The 26,008-nt window shown below is 40.3% G+C and overlaps 1 protein-coding gene and 1 non-coding gene across 4 annotated transcripts in view; one reads left to right on the plus strand and one right to left on the minus strand.

Moving 5' to 3' along the window:
* Window positions 1-26,008, plus strand: part of Mcub (mitochondrial calcium uniporter dominant negative subunit beta) — a 94,141-nt gene that overhangs the window by 66,238 nt on the left and 1,895 nt on the right. For 2 of the 3 annotated variants that reach the window (XM_020177135.2, XM_074041528.1), the window contains exons 2-5: window positions 12,473-12,548; window positions 13,317-13,487; window positions 19,762-19,866; window positions 24,485-24,645. In XM_020177135.2, the coding sequence (XP_020032724.2) occupies window positions 12,473-12,548; window positions 13,317-13,487; window positions 19,762-19,866; window positions 24,485-24,645 (513 nt within the window). The remainder of the gene's footprint in view (window positions 1-12,472; window positions 12,549-13,316; window positions 13,488-19,761; window positions 19,867-24,484; window positions 24,646-26,008) is intronic. The other variant, XM_020177136.2, reaches the window with a different exon arrangement.
* LOC141411158 (U6 spliceosomal RNA) lies at window positions 6,473-6,578 on the minus strand. The gene has a single exon (XR_012435998.1). It is a non-coding gene; the product is annotated as a U6 spliceosomal RNA (small nuclear RNA).

The raw sequence follows: 26,008 nt of genomic DNA on the forward strand, positions 1-26,008 counted from the left end.
GGGTGAACATGGCTTCTCTTATTCCTGACATATGTGGTTATTTAGTTACAGCAATCACCGTCCTTCATCCCTGCCACCACTCTTTCCCCTGTGCACAAGTCTTCTTCCTCACATCTGGGCTTCAACACCTCATCCTGAGCCTACCTCCCATGCAGACACCCTCTTAATCCCACTGAGGCTCTGCTGACCCATACTAACTGTCCTCCTGGCAGTGTAGTGTCCTACATCCCCTGCTGGCTGTCCCTCTGTGTGGACTCCCTCCATACCACCTTGGGTCTGCCTTGGGTTCAAATTACCCACCCCCTACCATGAGTGTCCTTCTTAGAATAAAAGTCTTAGATTTAACAAGTATAATAAGTCCTAAGCAGGAAAAATGAAATTACATCTGTATCTGACATGCTGTGATGAAAACTGAACAACTTCAAAGGCAAAAATTCCAAAACTTCCCAAAGGAAAATAGAGATTGCCTACAAAAGAAAAACAATTAGATTTATAGAGGAGAGTTAATAGAGGCCAGAGGCAAGGTAATATCTTTAAAGTTCTAAGGGAAAATAGCAATCATCCTGGAATTCTTTATCCAGGTAAACTATCAATTTCATTAAAACAAAGATGGAGAGACTGACAGATCCTTACTGAAAGCTCTTCACAGGAAGAATGAAATGGAACACATAAAAAACCAAGGTGTCAGAAGAATGGAGAGCAAAAACATTAGAAAACTTATAGATGAATTTAAGAAACAAACACTATATAAAACAGTAGTCATGATAACAATTTGCTGGTTCTTAAAAATAATAGAATTAGAAACAATAGAGACATGCTAAGATCCTTATTTTTGTTCAGCGCAGGGCAAAGAAGTTAACTTTTTACTCCAAAGCCAAGTAAGAATGTCTCAGAATTTTAATGGGCAAGTAGTAAAAGGACAGAGAAATATGTGTTCTTCCAAACCAGTAGAGACCAAGGGGTATTAAAAAAAAAAACAAATTTTTAAAAGAAAGGAGAAAGAAATGAAGCAAAAAGCAGGATAAATAGAAATCATAAAATAAGAGGGCAGATATCTGAAATCACAATAAATATAAACATTAAACTTAACGAAAGGGACAGAAGTTGATGAATTTATAACATAGACTTTGGTTTGCCACCCACTGACTCTCAGTGAAGACATCATTCAGAGCCATCGTGAAAGTGAGAATAAGATTACAGAAGAAATATTAAATGAAGAAATAGGTAAAATATACCCAGAAAAATGAACAAAATCCCAGTCATTTAATACCTGTTAATGTGACACTTGCTGCAGGGTACTTCTGTGGTAATGTATGAAGCAAGCAGAGAGGGTTCCGCTGTTTTGTAAACTCTTTGGTACATAATTGTTCTGCCTTGAAGCTTATCTGTGAGCTCATTAGTTTTCTACCCTGTGGTGCATCATGATCTTTTTGTAGAACTTCATACTGAGCTGCAAGCTTTCATTATTTCATTTTGCTTCATTCTACCAAAAAAAAAAAAAGAAAAAATCAAATAGAACAGCTCTCTTCTGATGAACTCTTCTTGCCTCTAGATTTATATTTAAATCTGCCTGATAAAAACTGCATTTTGTAGCATTCACTAGGCAGTAACCTTAATCGATATTTTAATCTCTCAGGTGCTACATGAAGCATCACTGTTGAAATAATTTTTCGTTTGGTTTGGCAGCCTAAGAGGAAAGTCAATCTGTGACATGACTGAAACAAAACAGAAACAGAAGTGAGGCAGACAGCACTTGGCCAGCAACCAACAATAACTTCCATATATTGAGTGTAGGTAGTGTCTCACCCAGCTTCCTCTCAGCCAGGCCACATTTATATCCCTTCTAATAAGCACCAAGCATTTAAGTCAGCCAACCCTTCAGACTGACCTTAGCTGGCAGGACCCCCTGAAATCATATTCTTGTATACGTACATCTTCTTACCTCCCTCCCTTCCTCTCAACAGGGAAATGTTTCTTGTGGTACTGGGGCTTGAACTCACTTGCTTGGCAAGTGTTCTACCACTCGTGCCCCCTGTGCTCAGCAGGGAAATGTTTCTGAAAGCAAATAATGAATGATGAGAGAGAGAGGGACAGGGAGAGGGAGGGAGGGAATGAGAGAGAGAGAGAGAGAGAGAGAGATTAATTTTCCTGTCCACTGTGGTGGACAGAATACATATTCTGGTTTTTCAGAATACATATTGAAATATTAGAGTCTATTGGCATAAACAGGCATTACTTACAATTGATTGGCATCAACATTATTGCATCACTGTGGTTTCTTAAGATTTATTTGGGCTGGTGGAATGACTTAAGTGATAGAGCAACTGTCTAGCAAGCACAAGGTCCTGAGTCAAACCTCAGTACCACAAAAAATAAATAAAAGTTAAAAATTAATAACTAAAAAAATTATTTGCAGTGAAAGTGCCTACTATTTTTTCCTTCAGTTCAAATCCCTGTGCTTGGAAGGCTTCTTTAGCCTGGGTTGTAGTAATGCGGCACCTTTGTTCTCATAGGCACTGTTTCTGTCTGCCCAGGATTCTTCCTCACTAGTAGTATACCTCACCATTCCCCTTAGGGATGGGTGCATGATAACCTAAGCCAGGCGGCGAATGGATAAACTGTGACAATCCACGTAATGGAATATTGTTCAGTGCCAAAAAGAAGTGACTTGTCAGCAGGGCACTGGTGAGTCACGCGTTAATCCTAGCTACTCAGGAGGCAGAGTTCAGGAGGATTGTGGCTTGAGGTCAGCCCTGCAAATAGTTCACAAGAGCCTATCTTGAAAATACTTAACACAAAAAGGACTGTGGAGTGGCTGAAGTGATAGAGCACCTGTTTAGCAAGTGTGAGGCCCTGAGTTCAAATCCCAGTACCACCAAAAAAAGAAAAAAGAAATGAGCTGTCAAGCCATGAAAAAACACAGAGGAATGTCAAATGCATATTGCAATCTGGACAGGCTGCATATAGTATGATTCCAGACATTCTGGAACAGGTGAAACTACAGAGGCAGTAGAAAGACCACTGGTTGCAAGTGGTTACAGGGGAAGCAGCTATGAATAGGCAGAGCACAGAGGATTTTCAGGCCAGTGAAACTATTCTGTGTGATGTTATAATGGTGGATCCATGTCATTATAAATTTGTCCAAGCCTATAAAAATGTATAGCACCAAAAGTGTACACTGTGGATTTGAGGTGACAATGGTGTACCAATGTACATGTATTATTATAATAAATGTATCATTCTGGTATAGGATGTTGATAGAGCTGGAGGCTAGGTGGGGAGAAGGTGGTATATGGAAACTCTTTGTACTTTCTGCTGGTTTGTTGTGAACTGAAGACTGCATTAAAAAATAATGTGCATTTTTAAAAAAAAATAGGAAAACCAGGTAGGGTGGCACACATCTATAATCCTAACACTTGGGAGGCAGAGACAGGAAGATTGTTAATTCAAGGCCAGCCTGGGCTACATAGCGAGACTATGCCTCAAAAACCAAACACACACACACACACAACACACCAGTAGGGGGAGGTGATGCTTGATTGGCTCCATAGGCTATTGTATATCAGCTCTTAGTCTATAGTTAACTTCTTGTTATATCAGTGCTGAGCTATTTTTAAAATAAATTAATATATATAAGTATATTTCAAGGAAAACTATTAGAAATAATAGTATATACTTCATGTGATTGCTTTGAAGATTAAATAAGATACTACTGCATATCAAACTCTTAGCAATACAGAAATCATTTCAGACAGAACAGCATGTGTGTGCCTCTGGATCTGAGAAACTTGTCATATTCTATAATTTGAGGGAGGACCAGTAGGTAAGTAAGAAGAGGGGAATGAGATGAGATCAGTGCAAAAAGCAGTGTCTATGTCATGTGGCATCTTGTTGACCATTGAATCACTTTTCTGTTGCTAATGTCACAATACAACAGACTGGGTAAGTTTTAAGGAAAAGAGGTTTGTTTTCATATATAGTTGTGGAGGTCAACAGTTGAAGGACTGCATCTGGTGATGGCTTTCCTGATGGCAAAATTCCAAAGTGGTATATAGAGCATAACATGGCAATAGACAGAGAGCATTGTGTGTGTGTGTGTGTGTGTGTGTGTGTGTGTGTGTGTGTTTCTGGTCTCTCTCCCTCTTCTTAAGTCACCAGAATTCACTTATGGGAGCTCCATCACAATGGTTTGAATCCTAGTCACCTCACAAAGGTACCACATCTAAACATCATAATTGGATTAAGTTTCTATCCTCTTAATACCTCATGATGGGAATTAAACTCCACCATGATTTTCAGGAAGACAAACTGTAATAGCCATGATAAGCTTTTATTTTGTTGAAGTGTATAGGGGATCCATTGAAGGATTTTACACAGAGGAATGGAGTGATTGTATTTACACTGGAAGGGATCACTTTTGCTGCTTTAGGGGAGGATGGCCTGGAGGAGAGCTTTCCAGTCTGGGAACTGGAACAATGGATGGTGGTGGCCTGGACCACAGCACTAACAACAGAAATGGAAAGAAGAGGAAGAAATATGCAGATAGAATTGATGGCTTGATAGAAATGATAGTGTCAAGAACAGCAGCTGGGTTTGATGTGAGCATCTAGGGAGATGGTGAGTCAGATAACTGCCGGAAGAACATGGAAACAGAGGAAGAAGTTTTCTGGGAAAGTGTAGAATTTTGTTCTGGATAAATTTAATTTCACATGTCTGTGATTATATAAGGGGAGATGTTAGGCAAGCATTTGGGTGTCCTAATTTGGACCCAAAGGAAATCTATACTAGAAAACTTGAGGGACTAGAGACGGAAGCCACATGGTCATATGTCAAAGAGTGAATGGGAATTGAGTGTGTGAATAAAACCAGAATAGACAAACTTTGAAAAGTTTGGCTAAGGGGAGCATACTGATGGAGGGATGTGTTGCTAATAGGTTTAGAACTTTTTAAAGGTGAGAGACATCTTTAAATGATGATGAGGAGCTGAAATAGAGTGGGAATGGAGGGAATGGATTTGAGAGTCTTGCGAGAAGGAACAGGTACTTCTTAGTGACAGTTTCAACTACCAGTACAACCTACCCATTGATCTTATGGAATTAGGATAACTCTGAGCCCTCTAGTTATAATAACTGGTAATTAGTGGTGCCATGTGATCAAGAAAAGGAAGAAAGGAGCTGTGGAGGAATAAGACTTAGTTGAGTTTGAAGTTCCCATGGTCTGTCCCTGTGGACAGCATGGTAGGCCAGTCTGTATGGTGAGCATCAAGAGGGAAGTTTGCTGCTCCAAGAATGCCTACGTAAGTGTGTTATTGTTTGATTCTGGACCTGTGAAGATTTGCTTGTTTGAGCTCAGACTTCTAATCTGAGGTTGTTTTGAGAAAGACAACATTAAAAGAAAAAGAAAGAGAAGGGGGGAGGGAGAGAGAGAAGGAAGGAGGGAAGAAAGGAAGGAGGGGAGGAAGGAAGAAGGGGAGCAAGAAGGGAGGAAAGAAAGGAAAGAAAGAAAATATTCCCCAAAGAGGTTCAATACTACACTATCAGGATCCTAACAATTATGATCTCTTCATGCTACAATCTACCCTAAGCAGATAAAAATGCAAACAAGAATTTTTGTGCAAAGATGTTTAGAATTAATTTAGTTGAAGTGGTAAAAACTTATAATAAATAGAAGATAAAATGGAAAATATCCAGCAGTGATAAGTGATAATTCCAGATGATGATATTATAGTGACTTCTATTTTCTTTGTTTATGATTTACAGATTTTCTCAAATGAGCATGCATTCCTTTCTGATGAGAAGAATGAGGTTAGAAATAGTGTAGGAAGTAGAAATATACAGCAGCAAACAGGTAAATAGGAAATTCTTGCACCCACTGAATAAGATGTGAAAGAGCTAATATTTTGTTTGTGACGAGTTATTAATGAGTGGGTGAATGCTTTTAAGATGTTAATGATCAACTTTCAGTTGACTATATGATCACATGAGCCTGTCCATAAAAAGCTAGGGTCAGGGGATTGTATATACCTGTCTGTATTTTCCACAATGTCTTTTACTATATTTTCCTCTTTTAAAAAAAGGTTTCTATAGTTTTTCTTTCTTTTTTCTACTTTTCTTGAAAAATTTTATTCTATTATTTTTTTCTACCACTTTAGAAACTATATCCATTTGCACTATCCTTTAACTGCATTAATAGAAACAACACTTAGTTATGACTTTTCTAACAAAATCTCAGGTTTTTCATCATTTTTGCCCTCCTCCTGAACATAAAAAGGACTTTCACATTTTCTAAGAATTCACTGGATATGACATACCAAATCTTTTGTTTAGTATTTTTTACTTTTTTTTTAAATGGTGGTCCTGGATGTCAAAGCTAGGGCCTCATGCATACTGCACAGACATTCTGCTTCCAAGTTACATACACCCCAGCGCTTTACTTGTTTTAACACCAAATTTTATTTAAAACTTCTTTTTTTATATTTATGGAACACTTGATGAATTTGCGTGTCATCCTTGCACCAGGGCCTGCTAATCTTCGCTGTATTGTTCCAGTTTTAGTGTATGTGCTGCCCAAGTGAGCACTGAAAATTCTTGTAGTTTGTAGTTTGCCAACATATTTTTAAACTTTGATGTTTGTATTGCTTGCTAGGGCCAGAAATACCACAAACCAGGTGGCTTACCAAAAATCAATTTTCTCACAATTCTGGAGACTAAAAGTCTAAGATCAAGGTGTTGGTTAGCAGCACTGGTTTCTTCTGAGCCTCTCCTGTTGGTTTATCAATAGCTGTCTTCTCCCTGTGTCTACACATGGTCTTTCCTCTGTGGGTACACATGTCTGTGCCCAAATCTCTCATGAGGACACCAGTCATACTGGACTGGGGCCCAGACTAAACACCTGCACTGAATAACCTCGCATTCTCAGGTACTGGGGGTTTAGGACTTCATAGGAATTGGGGGTGGGGTAGGGCACAATTCAGCCCATAATAGTGTTCTCTTGAGTTCTGCTTCCATGTGGGTTTAGTTCCCTTCCTCCTGAAAAAGTTCCTTCACAAAGATCTGTGGAAAAGAATCTGTACTCCTATATATCTGAAAAACTCTTCATTCCCTTCTGCTTGAAGTAAGCATCCTCAGGACAGCAATTTAGGCAGTTATTTTCTCTGAACACCTTGAAGGCTTTCATACATCTGTTTACTAACTGAGCTCCTGGTGTGTGCCAGGCACTGATCCAGGTGTGAGGGTTCTGCAGTGTACCAGACAGTCCCTGCCTGCTCCAGAGAGTGTGCTCTAGCAGGAAGGAGGAGAGGGAAGAGCATCTGTGCAGATGGTACATAGCGAGGGTAAATAGAGGGGTGGGACTGCTAGGTCACATGTAAGTGAACGTTTAACATTACAAGAAACTGCCAAATGTTTTCCAGAACAGTTGCACCATTTTATTTTCTCACTAGCAATGTATGAGAATGAATTGCTTTTTGTAATCTTAAACTTTCTGTACCTTTTGTGCTGTCCCTGGGTGAAACAATATGAGTTTTCTTTTCTGTTGACTTTATCCAGTCTAAAAATTACTGTAATCCATTAAGTGGGGTTTTTAATGTGTGCATAGGTTTTTTTCCATTTCCAAGAATCCTGATTGACCATAGTCACTCATTTTTTTAAAGTTTTGTTTGTTTTGTTTTTCAGGGCCTCATGCCTGAGAGGCAAGTGCTGTACCACTGAGCTATACCCCCAGTTTCATAGTCACTTGTTTTTGAAGTCAATTTTCTTTTTTATCTTTTTGAAAGCCCTAATTATGATTTATGTTAAAGTCAGTTTAGGATGAGTCTTATTTTTATTTTCACTAAAATAAATGAACCTTCAAAATAAAATTGTTGTTTTCTTAATTTCTCATATATTAGAATTTTGGATTACAGACTCTTAAGTAGGAATTTATTTTCCATTGTGAACTTTCTGGCTAGTAATTTTATTTTATTTTATTTTTGTTTTGTTTTTCTTTTTTTTTTTTTCTTCTGGCTGGTAATTTTATATTGCTGTACTTCTGTGATCTGAACTCCAAATCACTTCTTAAAGTGACAGCTTGTTGCCCCTGTTCTGGGATGTGTAATGATACTGAGTATCACAGGTCAAGACATGAAATCACCAGAAGGCTGGACTTGACCTGGCCATGGACCTACAGGTTAACTCAGTTCTGTCACTAACTATCTGGAATTAGTGTTGAATCCCACAAGTGAAGGCTCAGTCTCACAATACCGTGCACTTCAGATGGCCCCTGCAGGTGAATGTCATAGACACTAACTTTCTAAAGCAGAAAGGTTATTTGGGAGGAGCAGGAAATTTGCAATCTAGGATACACATGTTTTGGCAGACCTCAAGAGCATCCAAGGGGATTGGGACGAAGGAGAAGAGTTAAAGACAAGGAGGAGAAATCCATACAAACATTGTGAAACAAACACTGTTGATTCCAGGGGTTCCTTGTAGGAGCCGGGGCCAGCTCATTGAGAGAGACAGACATTGTTAGGCAAGTATCCTTGTGCAGGAGGCTTTTCTGGGATGCTGCAGCACTGAGGAGTTCCTTGGACAGTTTTCATCATAGGCATAAGTGTGTGAGGGCACCTTCTTTATGGCCTCATGGCCCCTTTTTGTTGGGATTTGATATGAGTGCCACCATTTTGGTATTCAACTTTTATACCTGCCTCTCTTTTAATTTGAAGATCAAAGAGATCTCTTCCATATTAATCTTTTCCCTCCTGTCTTCTTCTGGCAATAGCCTTGGCTCATTTTTTTCTCCACTGCCAAACTTACTCTCTTCTTACAACTTGTTTCTTCCTGAACCCGCTCCTGTGCCTGTCAAATATCACAGTAGCTGTTATATATTGATGCTGGGATTCCAACGTGGGTATGACTGCAAAGTCTATGCAAGTCCAGAAGACTATCATTACCCACCAGGGAAACTTAAAGGAGAAATGCCATTGAAGCTAGATCTTGAGGGCATGACAGGATTCATTAGGCAGAAGTAGATAAAAGAAGTCACTTTAATGATGGCTTGGTGATAAATAGCTCATTTGGCATAGTCAGAGATAAAGCTGCAGAGGTGTCTGCCCCATTCTGCACATGCTAGGCTCATTAACTGTCCCTTATTCTACCTAAAAACTTTGTTTTCTTTAATCCTTATGTCAGCTTTGTATTGTTACATACATTGCTAGAGTCTGACTATTTGTGTTCCCCCAAAAGTCTTAAGTTGAAGCCTAATCACAAGTGTGATGGTGTTAGAAGGAGGAACTTTGGGAGCTGATTGGGTCAGGAGGTCAGAACCCTTGTGAATGGGATTAGTGTCCTTATAAAAGACCCCACAGAGCTGCTTTGTCTCTTCCACCATGTTAAGACATAGAAAGTGCCATCTGTGAAGCAGAAATTGGGTGGGTCCTCACCAGACAACCTAATAGCACCCTGATCTTGATCTTCCCAGCCCCCAGACCAGTGAGAAATTTCTATTGTGTGTAAGCTACCTAGTTCATGGCATTTTATTATAGCAGCCCACATGAACTGAGATACCCATTTAAGTCTTAAGAAAACTAAGCCCAAAGTCAGGTTACTTATCTGTGAGCTAGGAGTAGCTCTTAAGTGGCTAAATTGAGTTTAGAAACTCCCTTTTCAATTCTAGCCTCACAGTGCTTTCTACTTTGTATAAGCTACTGAAGACTAAGGGGTTTTCGGTAAGCTGTGAAGTGATTAGAGTTGTATTTAGGAAAGATATGTGATAAAGGATAAGACCAAGTCATTTTTCACCCTAACACCTGAGCACCATTTGAAGGCAGCAACCCTTGATCAGGCTCTAAAATTTGGAATTCAAAATGATTCTATTCTTTATCATAGTTCCCTGGAGGGCAGGGGTCTGCCAGAGTCCAGACAGTCAAAGAGTGGTCCCTACACCTCCAACTTAAGTATAACCTCTGAGCAAGCTTAATAAAGTGTAGGTTCTTGCACCCTACCTTAGTTAGACCTACTAGATCAAACATCTGGGTGGTGGGGAAGGTGAGGTAGATCTGGGAATGTATGTTTCTAACAAGCTTTCCAGGTGATTCTTAGACATGCAAAAGCTTGTCTCTTGAGCGCTCTCTCTCTAGCCCTGCTCTCTCCCTCCCTCTGGCCACTCTGTCTTTTTTCAGCATTTTCTGGTGGTCAGTTGGGTACACTTTAAAATGACTTCCTCAGTAGTAGACAGGAAACACCATCAGCACATAAATGATCAGTACTCTTGTGATGAGGAATTAGATCCCCGGCGTCCAGAGGCCTGATTCACAAGCTGCCTTTACCATTATGAGCTGTGGAATTGACTTTTAACTCATGTAAAGCACAGAGAAAAAGCTGAAAGGGCACACTCCATGCCACCAACAGCGCTTCCTTGGGGAAAGCCATGCTGTTGTGGAGAAAGTAAAGAGAGGGCTCTAGCTTATACCCTTCTGTTTCTGTATTTGACTTTCACACACACACAAGTATTTTGATAGAGAGTGAAATCTGACATGTTTGCAATGGATACATTTTTCTGTTCATGTGGTTCCACTAAAAGTAACAGTATTGTAATATTCATTATCCCAACTTGAGAATTCCTATGTATGAGAATTTGTTTATTGAGTCACATCCATTTTAAGAACCAATCAGCTTTTTTTCTTTCTTGTTTTGGTAGTGAATTATAATTTTGAAATAAAATTCAAATGAACAGCCTTAAAATAAATGTGACAGATGATGTTTTGTAGAAGCTAATTGCCTGTGATGTGTTTAACACTAGAGTTACCTATTTGAATGTTTTATTTGATTACTGACAAGACTTGATTTTGACCATCACAGAACATCATTTGAGTCTTTTTAATTTTTTTGTAACAGTGAATGTGCTTTGGCTTTCTGATTTATTATTTTAATAGTGTGCCCTCAGATCCTGAAATTTTGAAAAATGTAATTTGTAAAAGAATTCTTCACTGCATGATGTACTCACATGCTTATTGATAATAAGCTATTGGAAGGTGGTATGTTAAAAACTTGATTGAATCCCAGACACAGTGGCTCCCCCTGTAATCCCAGCTACTTGGGAGGTAGAGATGGGAGGATCATAGTTTGAAGGGGGGTTAGTGAGACCCCCCAGCTGGACCAGTAAGTTGGACAGTTGGACATGGTGGGGTGGGCCTTTCATCCCAGCTATGCAAGAGGCATAAAATAGCGGGATCATGGTCCAAGCCAACCCAGGTAAAAATGAGAGACTACTTGAAAAATAACTAAAGCAAAGAGGGCTGAGAACATGAGTCAAGTGGTAGAGCCCTTGCCTAGAAAATTCAAGCCCCGGAGTTCAAACCCCAATATCATAAAAAAAACAAAACCAAAAATACATCGAACAGCCACCGTGGCATGACCCTGGTACTAATTCATGCCCAAGTTCTTTTGAGTTCCCCGTGCCTGCAATCCAATTCTTCAGTGCCCATCCTTCCTAATGCCACAGTATCTGTGTTCACAGTGTGTCCTGATGCCCTTTGGCTTTTGTGAAGCACCAATCCCACTGTAAACACAAGCACCAATGCAGACCCTAAAAACTGGCCTTTCAGATGTTGTGGGCTCAGCAGTGCTGTCCAGTAGGACTTCTGTGATGATGGAGAGGCTCTTTCTGTCAGTACAGGCGAGACTGAGTTCTAAAGTGCAGCAGAGGCTAAGGAGGAACTGCGTTTTTATGTTGAGTTTAATGAATGTAAATGTGATGACTAGTGGCTACAAATAGGACAGCCCAGATTGAGAATAATGTTGATCAAACCTAATGCACGTGGGAGTTACCTGAGGATCTTGTTGGACAGACTTACTAGTTCAGTAAGTCTGGACTAAGTTGAGACTCTGTCTCCTTTTTTTGTGGGACTTAAACTCAGGGCTTAGTGCTTGCAAAGCAGGTGCTCTACTGCTTGAGCCAAAACTCCAATGGAGCCCGTTTTGCTCTGGTTATTTTGGAGATAGGGTCTTGTGAACTGTTTGCTCAGGCTGGCCTTGAACCATGATTTTCCTGCTTTCAGCCTCCCAAGTAGCTAGGATTAGAGGCATGAGCCACTGGCACCTAGTTAAGATACTGTATTTCTAATCAGTTCCAAGGGCATGCTGATGTTTTTGGTCTGGGACTATACTTTGAGAGGTATCTAGAATATGAATATATATATAAATGAAATAGAATATATATGCTTTTATTCATTTGTTTTAGATTATTACCTACAAGGAAAATCCAAAGCTAGAAATTATTCCAGAACGCTAGGGCTTTCGGGGGTCCTCACGCCCCAGTTTGGAGCCCTGTCCCAGAGTTACTGCTACAGCACACGTAGCAGAGGTGGCATGCAGCCAGAAAGGTTAACTGAGCTTGATAGTCTTACCCTGGCATATGTATGAAGTGTTTTTCATTGTGCATGTCATAGAAGGCTAATTCAGATTTCCTGCTTTAAAAAACATCCTCTTTCTTGCAGATTTTGCGTGTGAAGCTGTGTGGGAATCCAAAATACTACCAAGCACATCTGTATACTACAGTGGTGCCACCTGATGGTAAGCTCTCTTATGATTTGATTCCTCTGCCAGTTGATTTCCATTCTTCCAAATAAAGTGAGAGTTGTGAGTCTTGAGCAAGACAGACTTGCCCTGCCTGCCCCCACCCCAGCCATCTCCTGGCTAGGTTCAGTGTCTCTCCTTCCTGCTCCTGTAATATTTCCAATGATGCCTTTTGGCAAACCGCTCCTCCAGTAATCAGAGGAGCTAACATGAATAAGACAGCTCCCACCCTCAAAAATTGTACTCTTAGCTGGGGATGGTGGCTTGCGCCTGTAATCCTAGCTGTTCAGGAGATGGAAATCAGGAGCACAGCCCAGGCAAAAAGTTTGCAAGACCCCATCTCAACCAGTGGTTGAGAAAAAGTACCATGCACCTGCCATCCAAACTATACAGGAAGCTCAAATAGAATCGTTGTCTAGGCCAGCCAGGGCCTAAAGTGAGACCCTATCTCAAAAATAACCAAAGCAAAAAGGAATGGGGGCTCAAGCATGAGGCCCTGAGTTCTACCCCCAGTACTGCCAAAAAAAAAAAAATCCCCAAAACAAAAAGTCGTATCTTTACCCTTGAGGACATTAGCAGATGAATATAATACAGTGTGGTACAAGCTATGATAAAATGCTGTGGATTGGCAGGCTGGTATAAACTGTAGCACAATGAAGACACCTACATGAACAAAGGAAATTTTTATAGAATTCTTGTATTTTAATGTTTTCTTAAGGTATATCTTATCCATTCCTATGTTACTGTCTTTTTCTTTCTTAACAGAAATAACAGTTAATTATAGACATGGCCTTCCCTTGATAACACTTACTTTGCCATCCAGAAAAGAGCGCTGTCAGTTTGTAGTCAAGCCCATGCTGTCAACAGTTGGCTCCTTCCTTCAGGACCTACAGAATGAGGACAAAGGTGTCAAAGCTGCAGCCATCTTCACAGCAGGTATACACATGTGTGTTTTACAGCTGTGGCCCCAGGATTCTCCCTGTCTTCTTCTGAACATGTGGTTTGGTTCTTCACCTTTCTAGAAGGAATTTCATCCTTAAATTCATTATACAATAAGTGGTTGGCCTTTGCCATGCTCTTCATTTTTATGTTTCAGAACTAAAAAATAACCTCATTTAGTAAAAAAAATTAATAGAGTATTGTAAATTACATCTTCCATAAACTTAGCCTGAAGTTTTTTTCTAACATTTAGTGCGTAATTGTCAGCAAAATTTGAATAATTAGACAATGAAATATAGTTTCAGTAATTAAAATAGCCAATGAGTAATTAAATACACAAATAGTGCATTTATCTTCATTGTAAAGCAATTACAGGCTAGTATGTGTTTTGACAGAATTCATTCTTAGAAAAAAAATGCAATCTTTTTAATACCAACAGTTGTTAATCATTTAGACATTTTAATTTAGGATATGGCTTTATGTTCCCATGTCTGACATGGTCTTAAGCCAATTACTTTTAAAATGGAATGAAGAATTATTTACTTCAGCCCAACATTCAGAGGCTACTGGTATAAATTAATACATTTGTATTACCACTTTATTATAATTTAAAATGCATAGTATAACTTATTTAAAAGTTAATGATTATTCTTACCGGTTTGAAAAAGAAATATTTCCCTTCCCTATCCAAGTTCAGAACCAATTAAGGGATGATACAGAAGTTTGAAAAATGGGCATTAAAGAATTTATTCATTCAACAAGTATTTGTTGAGCACCTAACATGCCAGACCCCGTTCTAGGTGCTAGAAGTATTATAGAACAAACAACAGAAGAGATAAAAACTCCTTCCCTATGGAGCTTACATTTTAGGAGGAGAAAGAAACAAGATAAAGTAATACATTATACATTACGTTAAGGAGAAAGAGCAGGGAGAGTGGAGTGTGTGGAGGTCACTCAGGTCACATCTGAGTGATGACCTGGAAAAGATGAGGGAGCCTTGTTTGGAGGAGAGCTCTAGAGGTAGAGACATGGAGGTCGGAGCAGACTCCTGTGGGGCTCACCAGACGGAGCTGGGTGGGAGGAGGAGAAATTGTGGGAGGTGGCAGGGAGCAGACTGGGAAAGGCTTTAGATTGAACTGGAAAGAGAGCTTTCCTCCTGCCAAAATACGGGATCAGAGAACAAAACTTTTAGCCTCGTGGCCACAATGGGCTTCCAAATACTTGATTCTGAACTCCATGGACCTTCCCTAGCACAGGAGCACTGGGTGTCCGGTGGCCTATCTTCCTGGGCTGGCAGGTGCATAGCTAGAACTCGGGGCTTGGACTGAGCCCTGCCTGCCTGGTGGCCTGGTACGTACTCAGTATTTGTTAAATGAATGAAATAAGAGAGGGAAAATCAATGACTAGTATTTACCCTTTTTTTCTAAAAACATAATTTGAATAGCTTTGAAAACAGGCAATACAATGAAAGAGACTAAAAAGGAGGAGGTTTTTCTCTTAAAAGATTTAGAGAAAGAGGGCTCTTTGGGCTGTTCATCAGTTGAGGTGAGATGGTTACTGGAAAGGTTAGCATTGCTAGCTACTCCTTGCACCTGAGGGCGAATTAAGGCAAGATGTGAAAATGTAGTGAAAATTATAGCGAAGTTTGTTAGGAGCAAAGCACACCGTCAGTAGACTGAGAATGACTATGCCAGCATTTGAAGCTGGAATATTTATTGATGTTGCCCAAGAGGAAGTCTCAGTCGCAGGTCCATCTGATCCTTAGAATGCAGTTTGTGGGCCAAATTGAAGAGATTACCTGAGTGGAAATTCTCAGCCCTGGGTCCATCCAAAACCTAAGATGTGGTTTCTGGGCCTGGGACTTTGCTTTGCCAAGTCAAAGACAAATCTCTTTGTATGAAATTTCCAGCCCCAGGTCCATCTGATGTCCATGGTGGCCTCCTTTGATCTTAACAGAGACTGCTAAGAGCTGGGAAGTTCAATGACAATGTTTTTCTCTCAGAGACCTTGAAGAATCCTCCATTTTAGGTTCCCTTTGCACATCCCCATTACTCATGGCTAACTGCTAACTAATAAGATCATCCCCCAAGAATTGCCAGTAATTCAGCCCACTTTATTGGATGCTTAAATTGATGCTTGCCCAAAAATACATGAAAAATTTAACAGGATATCATTAGCTCCTTAAAAGTGCTCATGTCAGTCTTTTGCTGTTCATGCATTTACATAGAGGACAATGGAGCACCTCAACTGAGAATTACTTAGTTGATTTCTTTTTATAGTAATATTTTAAGAAGCCGATGTGAAGTCATTTGCATGTAAATTTTTAAATAGCACTTGGAAAGTCAGATAAAATAATTGGCGTGTTGCTGATTTTAAAAAGAGAGAGAGACTGTAGGTGGATTTTGCCCGTGTTTAATTTGGGTTTGAAAAGAGTGTTCCAAGCCTGTCACAGTTTTGCCCACTGTGTGGGTTGGCTTATTTGGCAATTCTTGGGAAGATGATCTCAACCCATCTGATGAACAGGAACCCAAACAACCAGATTCCAGCAACAGACTCAGGTGCAGACTTGATGTGCTGTCCCTGCACAAAAGAACCATGGAGAGCCAGACAGGTGGCAGGCAACCAGGTCCTGCCTAACCACACTGGTGTGCTCATCTGCATGCAGACTACTGCAGCCGAAATAACTTTGGTTGACTGTAGTAGCCAAGCAAACACCTGGCCAGGAGAAAATACACATAAAACACACATTCATATTTTCCTAGAAATTATTTCACATAGTTATATGTGGACTGCTCCAGTTTTCTGCTTTATTGTCCCCTGAGTTTCTTCCTTTTCTCTGGTGGCACTGGGGTTTGAATTTGGAGTCTCCCACTTGCTAGGCAGGCCTTCCACCACTTGAGCCACTCCACCAGCTCAGTTTGCTTTGTTAACATCTGGGTTATGTTAAAGTTCTATTCAAAAATAAAAGTAGGCTATATGAGAAACTGTGCAAAGCATGTTGAGGTTAAAAACTTACAGGAGATTTTTTTTTTTTCCTGAAATGTTCTTGTGCTGATCCAAAGCTGCTGAAGTGGAGGAATCTCTGAAATAAGAGGGTTTATTAAGATGTGACAAATACTAGCCAGAAAAAGGATCAGGTTCTGGGACAAGTTGTTTCAATTATCAACAGCAAAGCTAGATAGCGTTTTGGAAAGAAAAAAAAAAAAATCTCTGCTGGGCCTAGAGTTAAAAGAGTATTTTATCATGGAGATTGGAGGAGAGCATAAATTGCTTATACTGAACATATGCTGGCTGTAGATGTGAGGAGCAGGATAGCACACCACAGTCCTGGTACTCAGCAATGATGGGATTTAAGTGAAGGTTTCAGTAAACCTTCAGGAACATGAAAGTCTTATTGGTTTCACCTGTGGCTGTTAATTGACATTATCGCTTGCTCACTTGGTCCTCTGGCCCTTGTAATTCAATTTAGGGCAGCTCAGAATTCTCATCACTAGGATATTTTTTTTTCTTTTATTATTCATATGTGCATACAAGGCTTGGGTCATTTCTCCCCCCTGCCCCCACCCCCTCCCTTACCACCCACTCCGCCCCTTCCCTCTCCCCCCCACCCCCTCAAACCCAGCAGAAACTATTTTGCCCTTATTTCTAATTTTGTTGTAGAGAGAGTATAAGCCATAATAGGAAGGAACAAGGGTTTTTGCTGATTGAGATAAGGATAGCTATACAGGGAGTTGACTCACATTGATTTCCTGTGCGTGTGTGTTACCTTCTAGGTTAATTCTTTTTGATCTCACCTTTTCTCTAGTTCCTGGTCCCCTTTTCCTATTGGCCTCAGTTGCTTTTAAGGTATCTGCTTTAGTTTCTCTGCATTAAGGGCAACAAATGCTAACTAATTTTTTAGGTGTCTTACCTATCCTCACCCCTCCCTTGTGTGCTCTCGCTTTTATCATGTGCTCAAAGTCCAATCCCATTGTTGTGTTTACCCTTGATCTAATGTCCACATATGAGGGAGAACATATGATTTTTGGTCTTTTGGGCCAGTCTAACCTCACTCAGAATGATGTTCTCCAATTCCATCCATTTACCAGCAAATGATAACATTTTGTTCTTCTTCATGGCTGCATAAAATTCCATTGTGTATAGATACCACATTTTCTTAATCCATTCGTCAGTGGTGGGGCATCTTGGCTGTTTCCATAACTTGGCTATTGTGAATAGTGCCGCAATAAACATGGATGTGCAGGTGCCTCTGGAGTAACAGTCTTTTGGGTATATCCCCAAGAGTGGTATTGCTGGATCAAATGGTAGATCGATGTCTAGCTTTTTAAGTAGCCTCCAAATGTTTTTCCAGAGTGGTTGTACTAGTCTACATTCCCACCAACAGTGTAAGAGGGTTCCTTTTTCCCTGCATCCTCGCCAACACCTGTTGTTGGTGGTGTTGCTGATGATGGCTATTCTAACAGGGGTGAGGTGGAATCTTAGCGTGGTTTTAATTTGCATTTCCTTTATTGGTAGAGATGATGAACATTTTTTCATGTGTTTTTTGGCCATTTGAATTTTCTCTTTTGAGAAAGTTCTGTTTAGTTCACTTGCCCATTTCTTTATTGGTTCACTAGGATGTTTAAAATTGCTATTAGAATCCCTCCTGCCTCGCCCCATCTCCCACAAATAACACACACTGCTGAAAATTTACTTACGTTCATTTTCATTCCTGCCACCTCACCTCCTTGAGGTTTTGCCTCTTTTTTCTGCAAGCTAAAAAGGTGGTGGTGGTAGGGGGTGAACCAGGATGGTGGTGGTACTTTATGGTGCTATTTGACTAGTAAGCTTTTAACTAACACAAATCAGTCACTTCCAGTAATTAAAAATAAGAGAAAGACAGGCTTTTAAAAATGTTACTACCTGTGTGCCTACTCATACTAGTCAGAGCTGGATCGTAAGCAGCAGGAAAGAACTCTGACTAAGCAAAAGAGTTACATTGACAGATTGGAAGTGACAGGAATCCAGACTCAAATGAAAGCAGGAGAGGGAGATGACAAGAGCAAACATCAGGTTAGCCCATGATTGCCTTATGGGCTCTGCTGCTAACAGCACCTGTTTCCAAAGGCCACGTCCCAGTGTATCAGAGCACGCCGTAAGGGGCCACCAGAATGAAGAAGGCGCACACAGATCCAAGGTTTCAGAGTGCAGAATTATTGGGGGACTTGTATACAGAACTGTGGAATTGTGTCTTGCATGGCATCAACATGTGGATCCCTACAGTTTGGGCCAGAAAGGCGGGGGCTTTTCTAATGATCCAGATAAAAGTGACTTCATTCAAGCTGCAATATACCTGATTTATTTCAATAAGCCTAGTATCAAGGATGCCAGGCACATTCCTGCCATCAGGGATCAGGCCAAGAAGCTCCACATCCACTCTGATGGTTTTGTCTGTTTTTAGTGTGCTAAAACGGGAAACTGTGCAGGGAAGACAGACTAGGCCTCTTCAGGGGCAATCACAGAGGTCACAGCTCAGGATGGCCGCAGTGAGGTCAATGTGACTCCATGCCTCCTGGACACTGCCTCCTCCACTGGCCTGGCCTTGCTATAAGGAGTCCCCAACTTCCCCAATCTCTGCATAGGCTTTGCAGATTCAGTTTCATTAAGGGCATTGACCTGGGTTCCAGTCCCGCTGACACAGTGAGAGAGGGAGCACCTGCCTGTTCCATCTGGTCCTGTGAAATGAGAGGTAAAGCAACAGGAGAGATCCCCACAGTGAGAATGGTATTTGAGCCTTGGAGAACCGGCCAAATGGCAAATGTCCACCACTGTATTATAAAGATTGGGGTTGGTAATGTTTATGTGTTGGAAAATGGTTCTTACTATTTTTTTAAATTTAAAAAAGAATTTTTTATTATTCGTATGTGCATACAATACTTGGGTCATTTCTCCCCCCTGCCCCCACCCCCTCGATACCCGGCAGAAACTATTTTGCCATTATCTCTAATTTTGTTGAAGAGAGAGTATAAGCAATAATAGGAAGGAACAAGTGTTTTTGCTGGTTGAGATAAGGATAGCTATACAGGGAGTTGACTCACATTAATTTCCTATGCGTGTGTGTTACCTTCTAGGTTAATTCTTTTTGATCTAAACTTTTCTCTAGTTCCTGGTCCTCTTTTCCTATTGGCCTCAGTTGCTTTAAAGTACCTGCTTTAGTTTCTCTGAGTTGAGGGCAACAAATGCTTACTGTTTTAAAACAAAGACTTGTTCTGCAGTATGTCTTTTCTTTCAGATGGCAGTGAGATTCCAGCTTCAACCTTGATGGATGTTTTGCTAATGAAAGATTTTAGACTTGTCATTAACAATGTAGCATATGACATACAATGTCCCACCAAAGGTAAGAAACACAGCTCTACAACTCTCCTAACTGTTGCCCTTGCTAAGAACAGGTCTCTGAGGTTTTCCAGAATGGCCATTTTTCCCCTGCTAGAAGCAGGAGGGAGATTTTCTCTTGATTTTTTTTTTTTTTTAAACATGAAGACTTGAAAGAGCTTACAGATGTAACACTCACAAAGGTGAGGGCATGACCCACACTGGACCTCCTGAAGTTTTTCTGTCTTAAGACTTGTTCACATGTGGAGCCTCCAGCAACATGTCCAGTACAATTCAGGTGTTCTTACCTTGGTACCTGCTCCTTGTAGGTTTCTGCTCATGGTCTTTATTCAGATTTGGGGACATCAGTTTGCCCCGTGACCTCCATTCTCTTACCAGTCTAAGAAGAGTTGTTTTTCAGTATGTTAACCTTTTATTTAGTGTTAGGATGAGGCAAGGACTTTCAAACTCCTTACATACCAAATGGGAAACTGGAAGTCTAGCTATTTAAGGAGTACTTTTCATTTCAAACCACAGGCTGAACATCCCTAATCCGAAAATCTGAAATTCAGAATGCTCCAGAATCCAAAACTTTTTGACTCCTAACATGATGGTCACAGTCAAAACGTCAGCACACTACAAATATTGTATAGGGGCTGGGATATAGTTCAGGGGTTAGGGTACTTGCCTAGCCTGCAGAATGCCCTGAGCTCATTCCCTAGCAATGCAGAAACCAAAACCATGTGTGTGTTTATGTGTGTGTGTCACAAAATTACCCCAGTCTGCATGTATAAGAAACAGAAATAAATTTTGTGTCTATTTTATACCTGGGTCCTATCCTCAAGATATCTTATGTATACGCATATATTCCAAAATCTGAAAAAAAAATTCAAAATCTGAAAAAAGAAATCCAATATCCACTTCTGATCCTAAGCATTTTAGGTAAGAGATACCCAACTGGAACCATTTTAATCATTAGCAACATACATTTGGAAAATTCTATTATTATATTTCTTCAAATATTACTTCTGTGCCTTTCTTTCTTCACCATATAATATTTTCATTGTACATGTTGTATCTTCTGTATTTGTCCCACAGTTCTTAACTATTCTGTTAGTTTTTCCATTCCTTTTTGTTTTTAGTTTTTAGCATGGGAAGTTTCTGTTGACACGCCCTCAGACTCACTAATTCTCCCCCCCCCCACAGTGTCTACTGATGAGCCTCTCAAAGACATTTTTCACTTCTGTTGTGGTGGGTTTTATGTCTAATAATTCCTTTTGGTTGTTTCTTTGTGTTTTATCTCTCCACTTGCATTACTCACATGTTCCATGCTGTCTACTTTTTCCATTAGAAAAATCAATGTTAAAAGTTGTTTTCATATCTCAGTCTAATAATTCCAAAATCTATGCTGGGACCTTCCTCTCCTCTAAACTCCAACACAGAGTGTAAGCCTTAGGTCCTCACTGGCTAAAGCACAGCCTCCAGCTCCAACCGGCTCATTAGAAGACCCTGAGCTCTGCACGGAGGGGCTTTGTGTTAGGATGGAGCCCAGGTCTAACTGTTCTCAGTGTCAGAAGACGCTTCATTGATCACCGAAGAAGATTTGCCTGGTCAAACAGTGTAGAGAGTGAGAGGACACATCAGGCATGGTCAGATGGAAACTGAGAGAGCAGTCATACTGGATTAATTGAAAATAAATTTATAAAACTATACATTTCATAAATTAATATAAAATTAAAATAATTTTTAACTCTTTTTCTTCCCTAAAACATTGGCAGATTTGGATTTGAAAATTCAGGGTATGAAAACGAAATTCATGTGAAAGGCACATATAAAAAGAATTAAACAGCCATGAAAAAAAAGAATAAATGTCTTATATTTGGCCTTTATTAGGAGAAGCCACAGACAAATGTTGTCAGCTTAGGTTTGTAACATAACGTCAATTCTAGGGTACCCATATTTCTGAAAAAGCATTGCCAAGGATACTTGTCATTGAACTCCAGTAAACATTTTGACCAAACTCCAGACAGGTTCTCTGAGCCCTTTTCTTGACTAGGCCTATTCTTGGCCTATGAAAACTGCAGACTCTCAGCACAGATGATTTCAGGCACATTCCTAACCCTCCTAGAGACTTGAATAGTCTTTTTTTTTTTTTCTTCCAGGAAAGACCTCACTATGTTGGTCTGGAAATCACTATGGTATCAAATTTGCAATCCTTAGCTTTGAGTACTAGGATTGTAAACTTGCACCACCATGTCCATTATGGTTTCTGACAACAAAAGGCTACATCTCTAGGATAGCTCCCCTTAAAATACCTGTTTGAAGGGCCAGGTGTGGTGGTTCATTCCTATAATCCCAGCTTCTAGAGATCAGGAGTATCAGTGTCTAGGCCAGTTTAGGCAAAAAGTTAGACCCCATATCAATCAACAAGCCAGGTGTAGTGGCATATGCCGTAATCCCAGGTAGGAAGAAGGTGTAAAGGAGGAGGATAAAGGCCCAAAGGCAGTCTGAGCAAAAACATGAGACCCTATGTGAAAAATAACTTAACTGTATGGGGGGGAGCCAGGGGCATAGTTCAACTGATAGACTGCCTTTGAAGCAAGTGTGAGGCCCTGAGTTCAAACCCCAGTCCTGCCAAAAAAAAATAGTCATTAATAAAATCTGTTCCGAGCTCAGAATGTAGCTCAGTGATAGAGCTCTTGCTAGCATTTTCAAGGCCTGGGGTCCAATCCCCAGCACCACAAAAACCAAAAACAAACAAAACCTGTCCAGCTCTGTTTATTTTTGTTACACTTATGGCTTTGGACAAAACCATGCCTACCTGTGCCTTTCTTTTGTATATAAAGATTTAATTTTATTAGTGTAAATGACTTGTACAAAGGGGTTTCATTGTAACATTTCCATACATGCATATAATATATTTAAATCAAAGTCACCCCCTCTATTACTCTTTCTTATCCCCCCTTTATACAATTTTCATTATGTTATTTTTATACATACATGTAATATACTTTGATCATATTCACTCTCCCCCCACCTCCTCCTCTCACACTGGTTCTCCCTGAAACAGACTTCTTTTACATTCAGGTGTATACAGACCTCCTGATTATCAATACATTTTTCATGATAACAAGGCTTTTGACCCTTCTGTGGATCTCAGAAGTCTAGAAGAGAACTCCTCGTATATTCCCTGTGTGGCAGCCTTGGCCTAGAATGTGGAAAGAATTAAAGACCACAACAAAGTTTTGAGGAATTAGGTGGCAGTGGAAGAATAACCACCCCAGAACTACCAGCATGGAAAACCACAGGCTAATGTGGACTCCAGGACCTTTCATCTCCCATGTGTTTAGATGTTTGGGGCTGCCTGTCTTCCTTCTCTCACCTCGTCCCCATCCCTCTTACAGTGCCCGTGAATGATTACAAGCCTAATTCCCTGTAGATTTATAAACCCACAGAGGAGGAAGGATGAGAGAAATCTGTAAACAGAATAACTATGTTAAAAACTCTGAACTGTGACTCCTGTAGAGGTTGAAAATACAATTTTCCCTCTATTCTTAGCTGGGATGGACCCTTGTAACAAGAAATGGGTTAGCAAGAGCGAACGGTATTCTATTAAAATATATGTTTCACACGTACATAGGCAATGCCCAGGGAGTGAAGAGGTAGCCTAGAACTCTGGCCTTTATAGCATCTTTGACAAATAACAGTATGTTTTGCTAAGTGACAAGATGAACGAAAATGACCTTGAGTCTCTAGGGAGCAGCAAATTGTGGAAAGGCAAATAAATTTGTTAATGGTAGATAAAAACTAGTAAGATTTGTTATGTAGGTGCCACTACCAGGCTGATAAAGGTCTAAAATTGTCTCTGGTGACCAGCTCTCCAGTAGAGAAGGGAGACGTTTGTAAATCGGTGCTTTGCTTTTGAACTGAGGGAGACCAGGTGATTTTCTGGCCTTCTCAAGTCCCTTCAGCTCAAAATCCTGTGCCAAGGTGGCTTATTTCGGAGGAGGATATTCTGGTCACTGACATTCCCTTTTTTTTCTAATGTGTGTATAAACTGCCTTTTAGATGAGGTCACATGTGTTCAGGGTGGTATGGCTGTAGACTGAATTGCCTTTCAGATCCACACTTTGTGTACTGTGATTCCCCTTGCTGAAAGAACATACACTTGAACTACTTTTCAAAGTGCGTTTTACCTTTATTGACATGTCTGTACAGCAGCTTCCACACCGTGTGGATCCTGAAAGGGTTGCTGGAAAGACGGTTGGGGGCAATATGAACGTACACTGAACTCAGGTGTAAGAGTGAACCCATAAATTAGGCATTACAAGTTAAGGCGAGTTAGTCACCTGCATCCTGGTAAGTAGATACTCCCCTTACTTTTCCTGTTTGTGTATTTTTAAAGCAACAGCCAAAGTCCTATTACAAAAGAAGACAAGGCAAACACGAATTTTAAACCTGCTAATTACTGTCTGTCTGCCTTTCTGAGACTGATGAGCGCATCTGAAAGGGGAGATAGGCCAACTCCATATGCCTCCCTAGGAGATGGAGTGCTCAGGTTGCCAGGCACAAGGACTCAGAATGTTCCCCTGGAGGACAATGGAAAATGTGTGTGACTGCTTGTTTCCCTCATCTTTTCTCAGAAAAACTGAGTCACAAGCCCATGTCTGACATGGAAAACGTGAAGTCCTTGGTTCACAGGCTATTTACAGTCTTGCACCTAGAAGAGTTTCATAAGAAGAGAGAGCAACATTTGCTGGAGAAAATTGACTACCTGAAGGAACAGCTGCGTCCCCTGGAGCAGGTTCGCAGCTTTGGTTGGGTCCCTTTGAAAGTAATGCTTGGTGTTTACTGAGCACTTCCCACTATGAGCCTTTTTGTGAATTTGGTAGTTATCTTCATGTTCAGATCAGGAAATTGGGCAGCAGAGGTATAGCGCTAACATGTGGAAGTGCCTGCACTTAACTCAGGTGGTCTGATTGCACTGCTGACACCTTAAATTCAGTGCTGCATTTCCTGTTAGGATCAGCCTTGATGTTTCTGCAAACTAGAGGGAGGTGGGATGCCACCTTTGTGGCTGAAAAGTTAGTGATGGCTTCCTAGTATTACAGTTAACTAATAGTGGACATTCTTTTTTTTTGAGGGGTGAGGTAGAGTCTGTTTTTTTTTTTGGGGGGGGGAGTACATTAAGCTTGTAATCCCATTTGTGAGACGTGTGTGTGTGTGTGTGTGTGTGTATGTATAAATATATACACATATATAAGTAAATTTCTTTTGGTATAGTTTTTTTGGTAGTGCTGGGGTTTGAACTCAGCTTCACCCTTGCTAGGTGGTGTTATACTGCTCGAGCTATGACCCCAACCCCTATTTGTGATTTTTTTTTGTTTTTATTTGTGGGCCTGGGGTTTGAACTCAGAGCTTTGTGATTGCAAAGCAGGCACTCTACTGCTTGAGCCACACCTTCAGTTCTGTGATTTTTTTTTTTGAGACAGGTTGTTGATACGTAGTTCAGGCTAGCCTTGAACCCGTGATCTTCCTGTCCCAGATTACAGGTGTGTACCACCGTACCTGGTTTCATTTGTGATTTTTTTTTTTAAATGGGCAGATATATCCTTATTTTTGTATATGATTAGAAAGTTTCTGGAGATGTAAGTTTTAAGAGTAATTTCCTCTGAGGATATTTATGACATAGCAGAAAGAGGGACTTGTTTTTTTTTCTGGATTACTTGCCCACATCTTTTTTCCCTAAGGAATTGATATTTACTTGAATTTAAGTTTAGAAACCTAAAAAGTATCCAATGTATAGTTTTCCTCTTGTCCTATGCTCCCAGTCATTATGTCCCCATACTTGTGAATCATTTTGAATTTATGTCTGTGTACTCTTACCCTTTTCCCCTGGAAAGCTCTCCTTGTTGAGCTTCCCAGTTAACATTTTGATGCCATGTGGATTCTTCGTCTTTTCCTACTAAGAATGACTCTCTGAAGGACCATGTGTGTGAAAGTGTGCCCAAAGGATGAATTCCCAGAAGTGGATCGCTGGTCACAGGAAATAGGCCCGTGGTTTTAGTTAGGTTTCAGAGAATGACTTTTGAGTTTTTCATTGTATATCCTTCTATAGTATTCAGTGTTCAGTAATACCTGTAAGCAGGTATTACTTTTATAATTTA

The sequence above is a fragment of the Castor canadensis genome, chromosome 9 (genome assembly GCF_047511655.1).
Source record: "Castor canadensis chromosome 9, mCasCan1.hap1v2, whole genome shotgun sequence".
In the NCBI taxonomy this organism is placed as follows: Eukaryota; Metazoa; Chordata; class Mammalia; order Rodentia; family Castoridae; genus Castor; species Castor canadensis.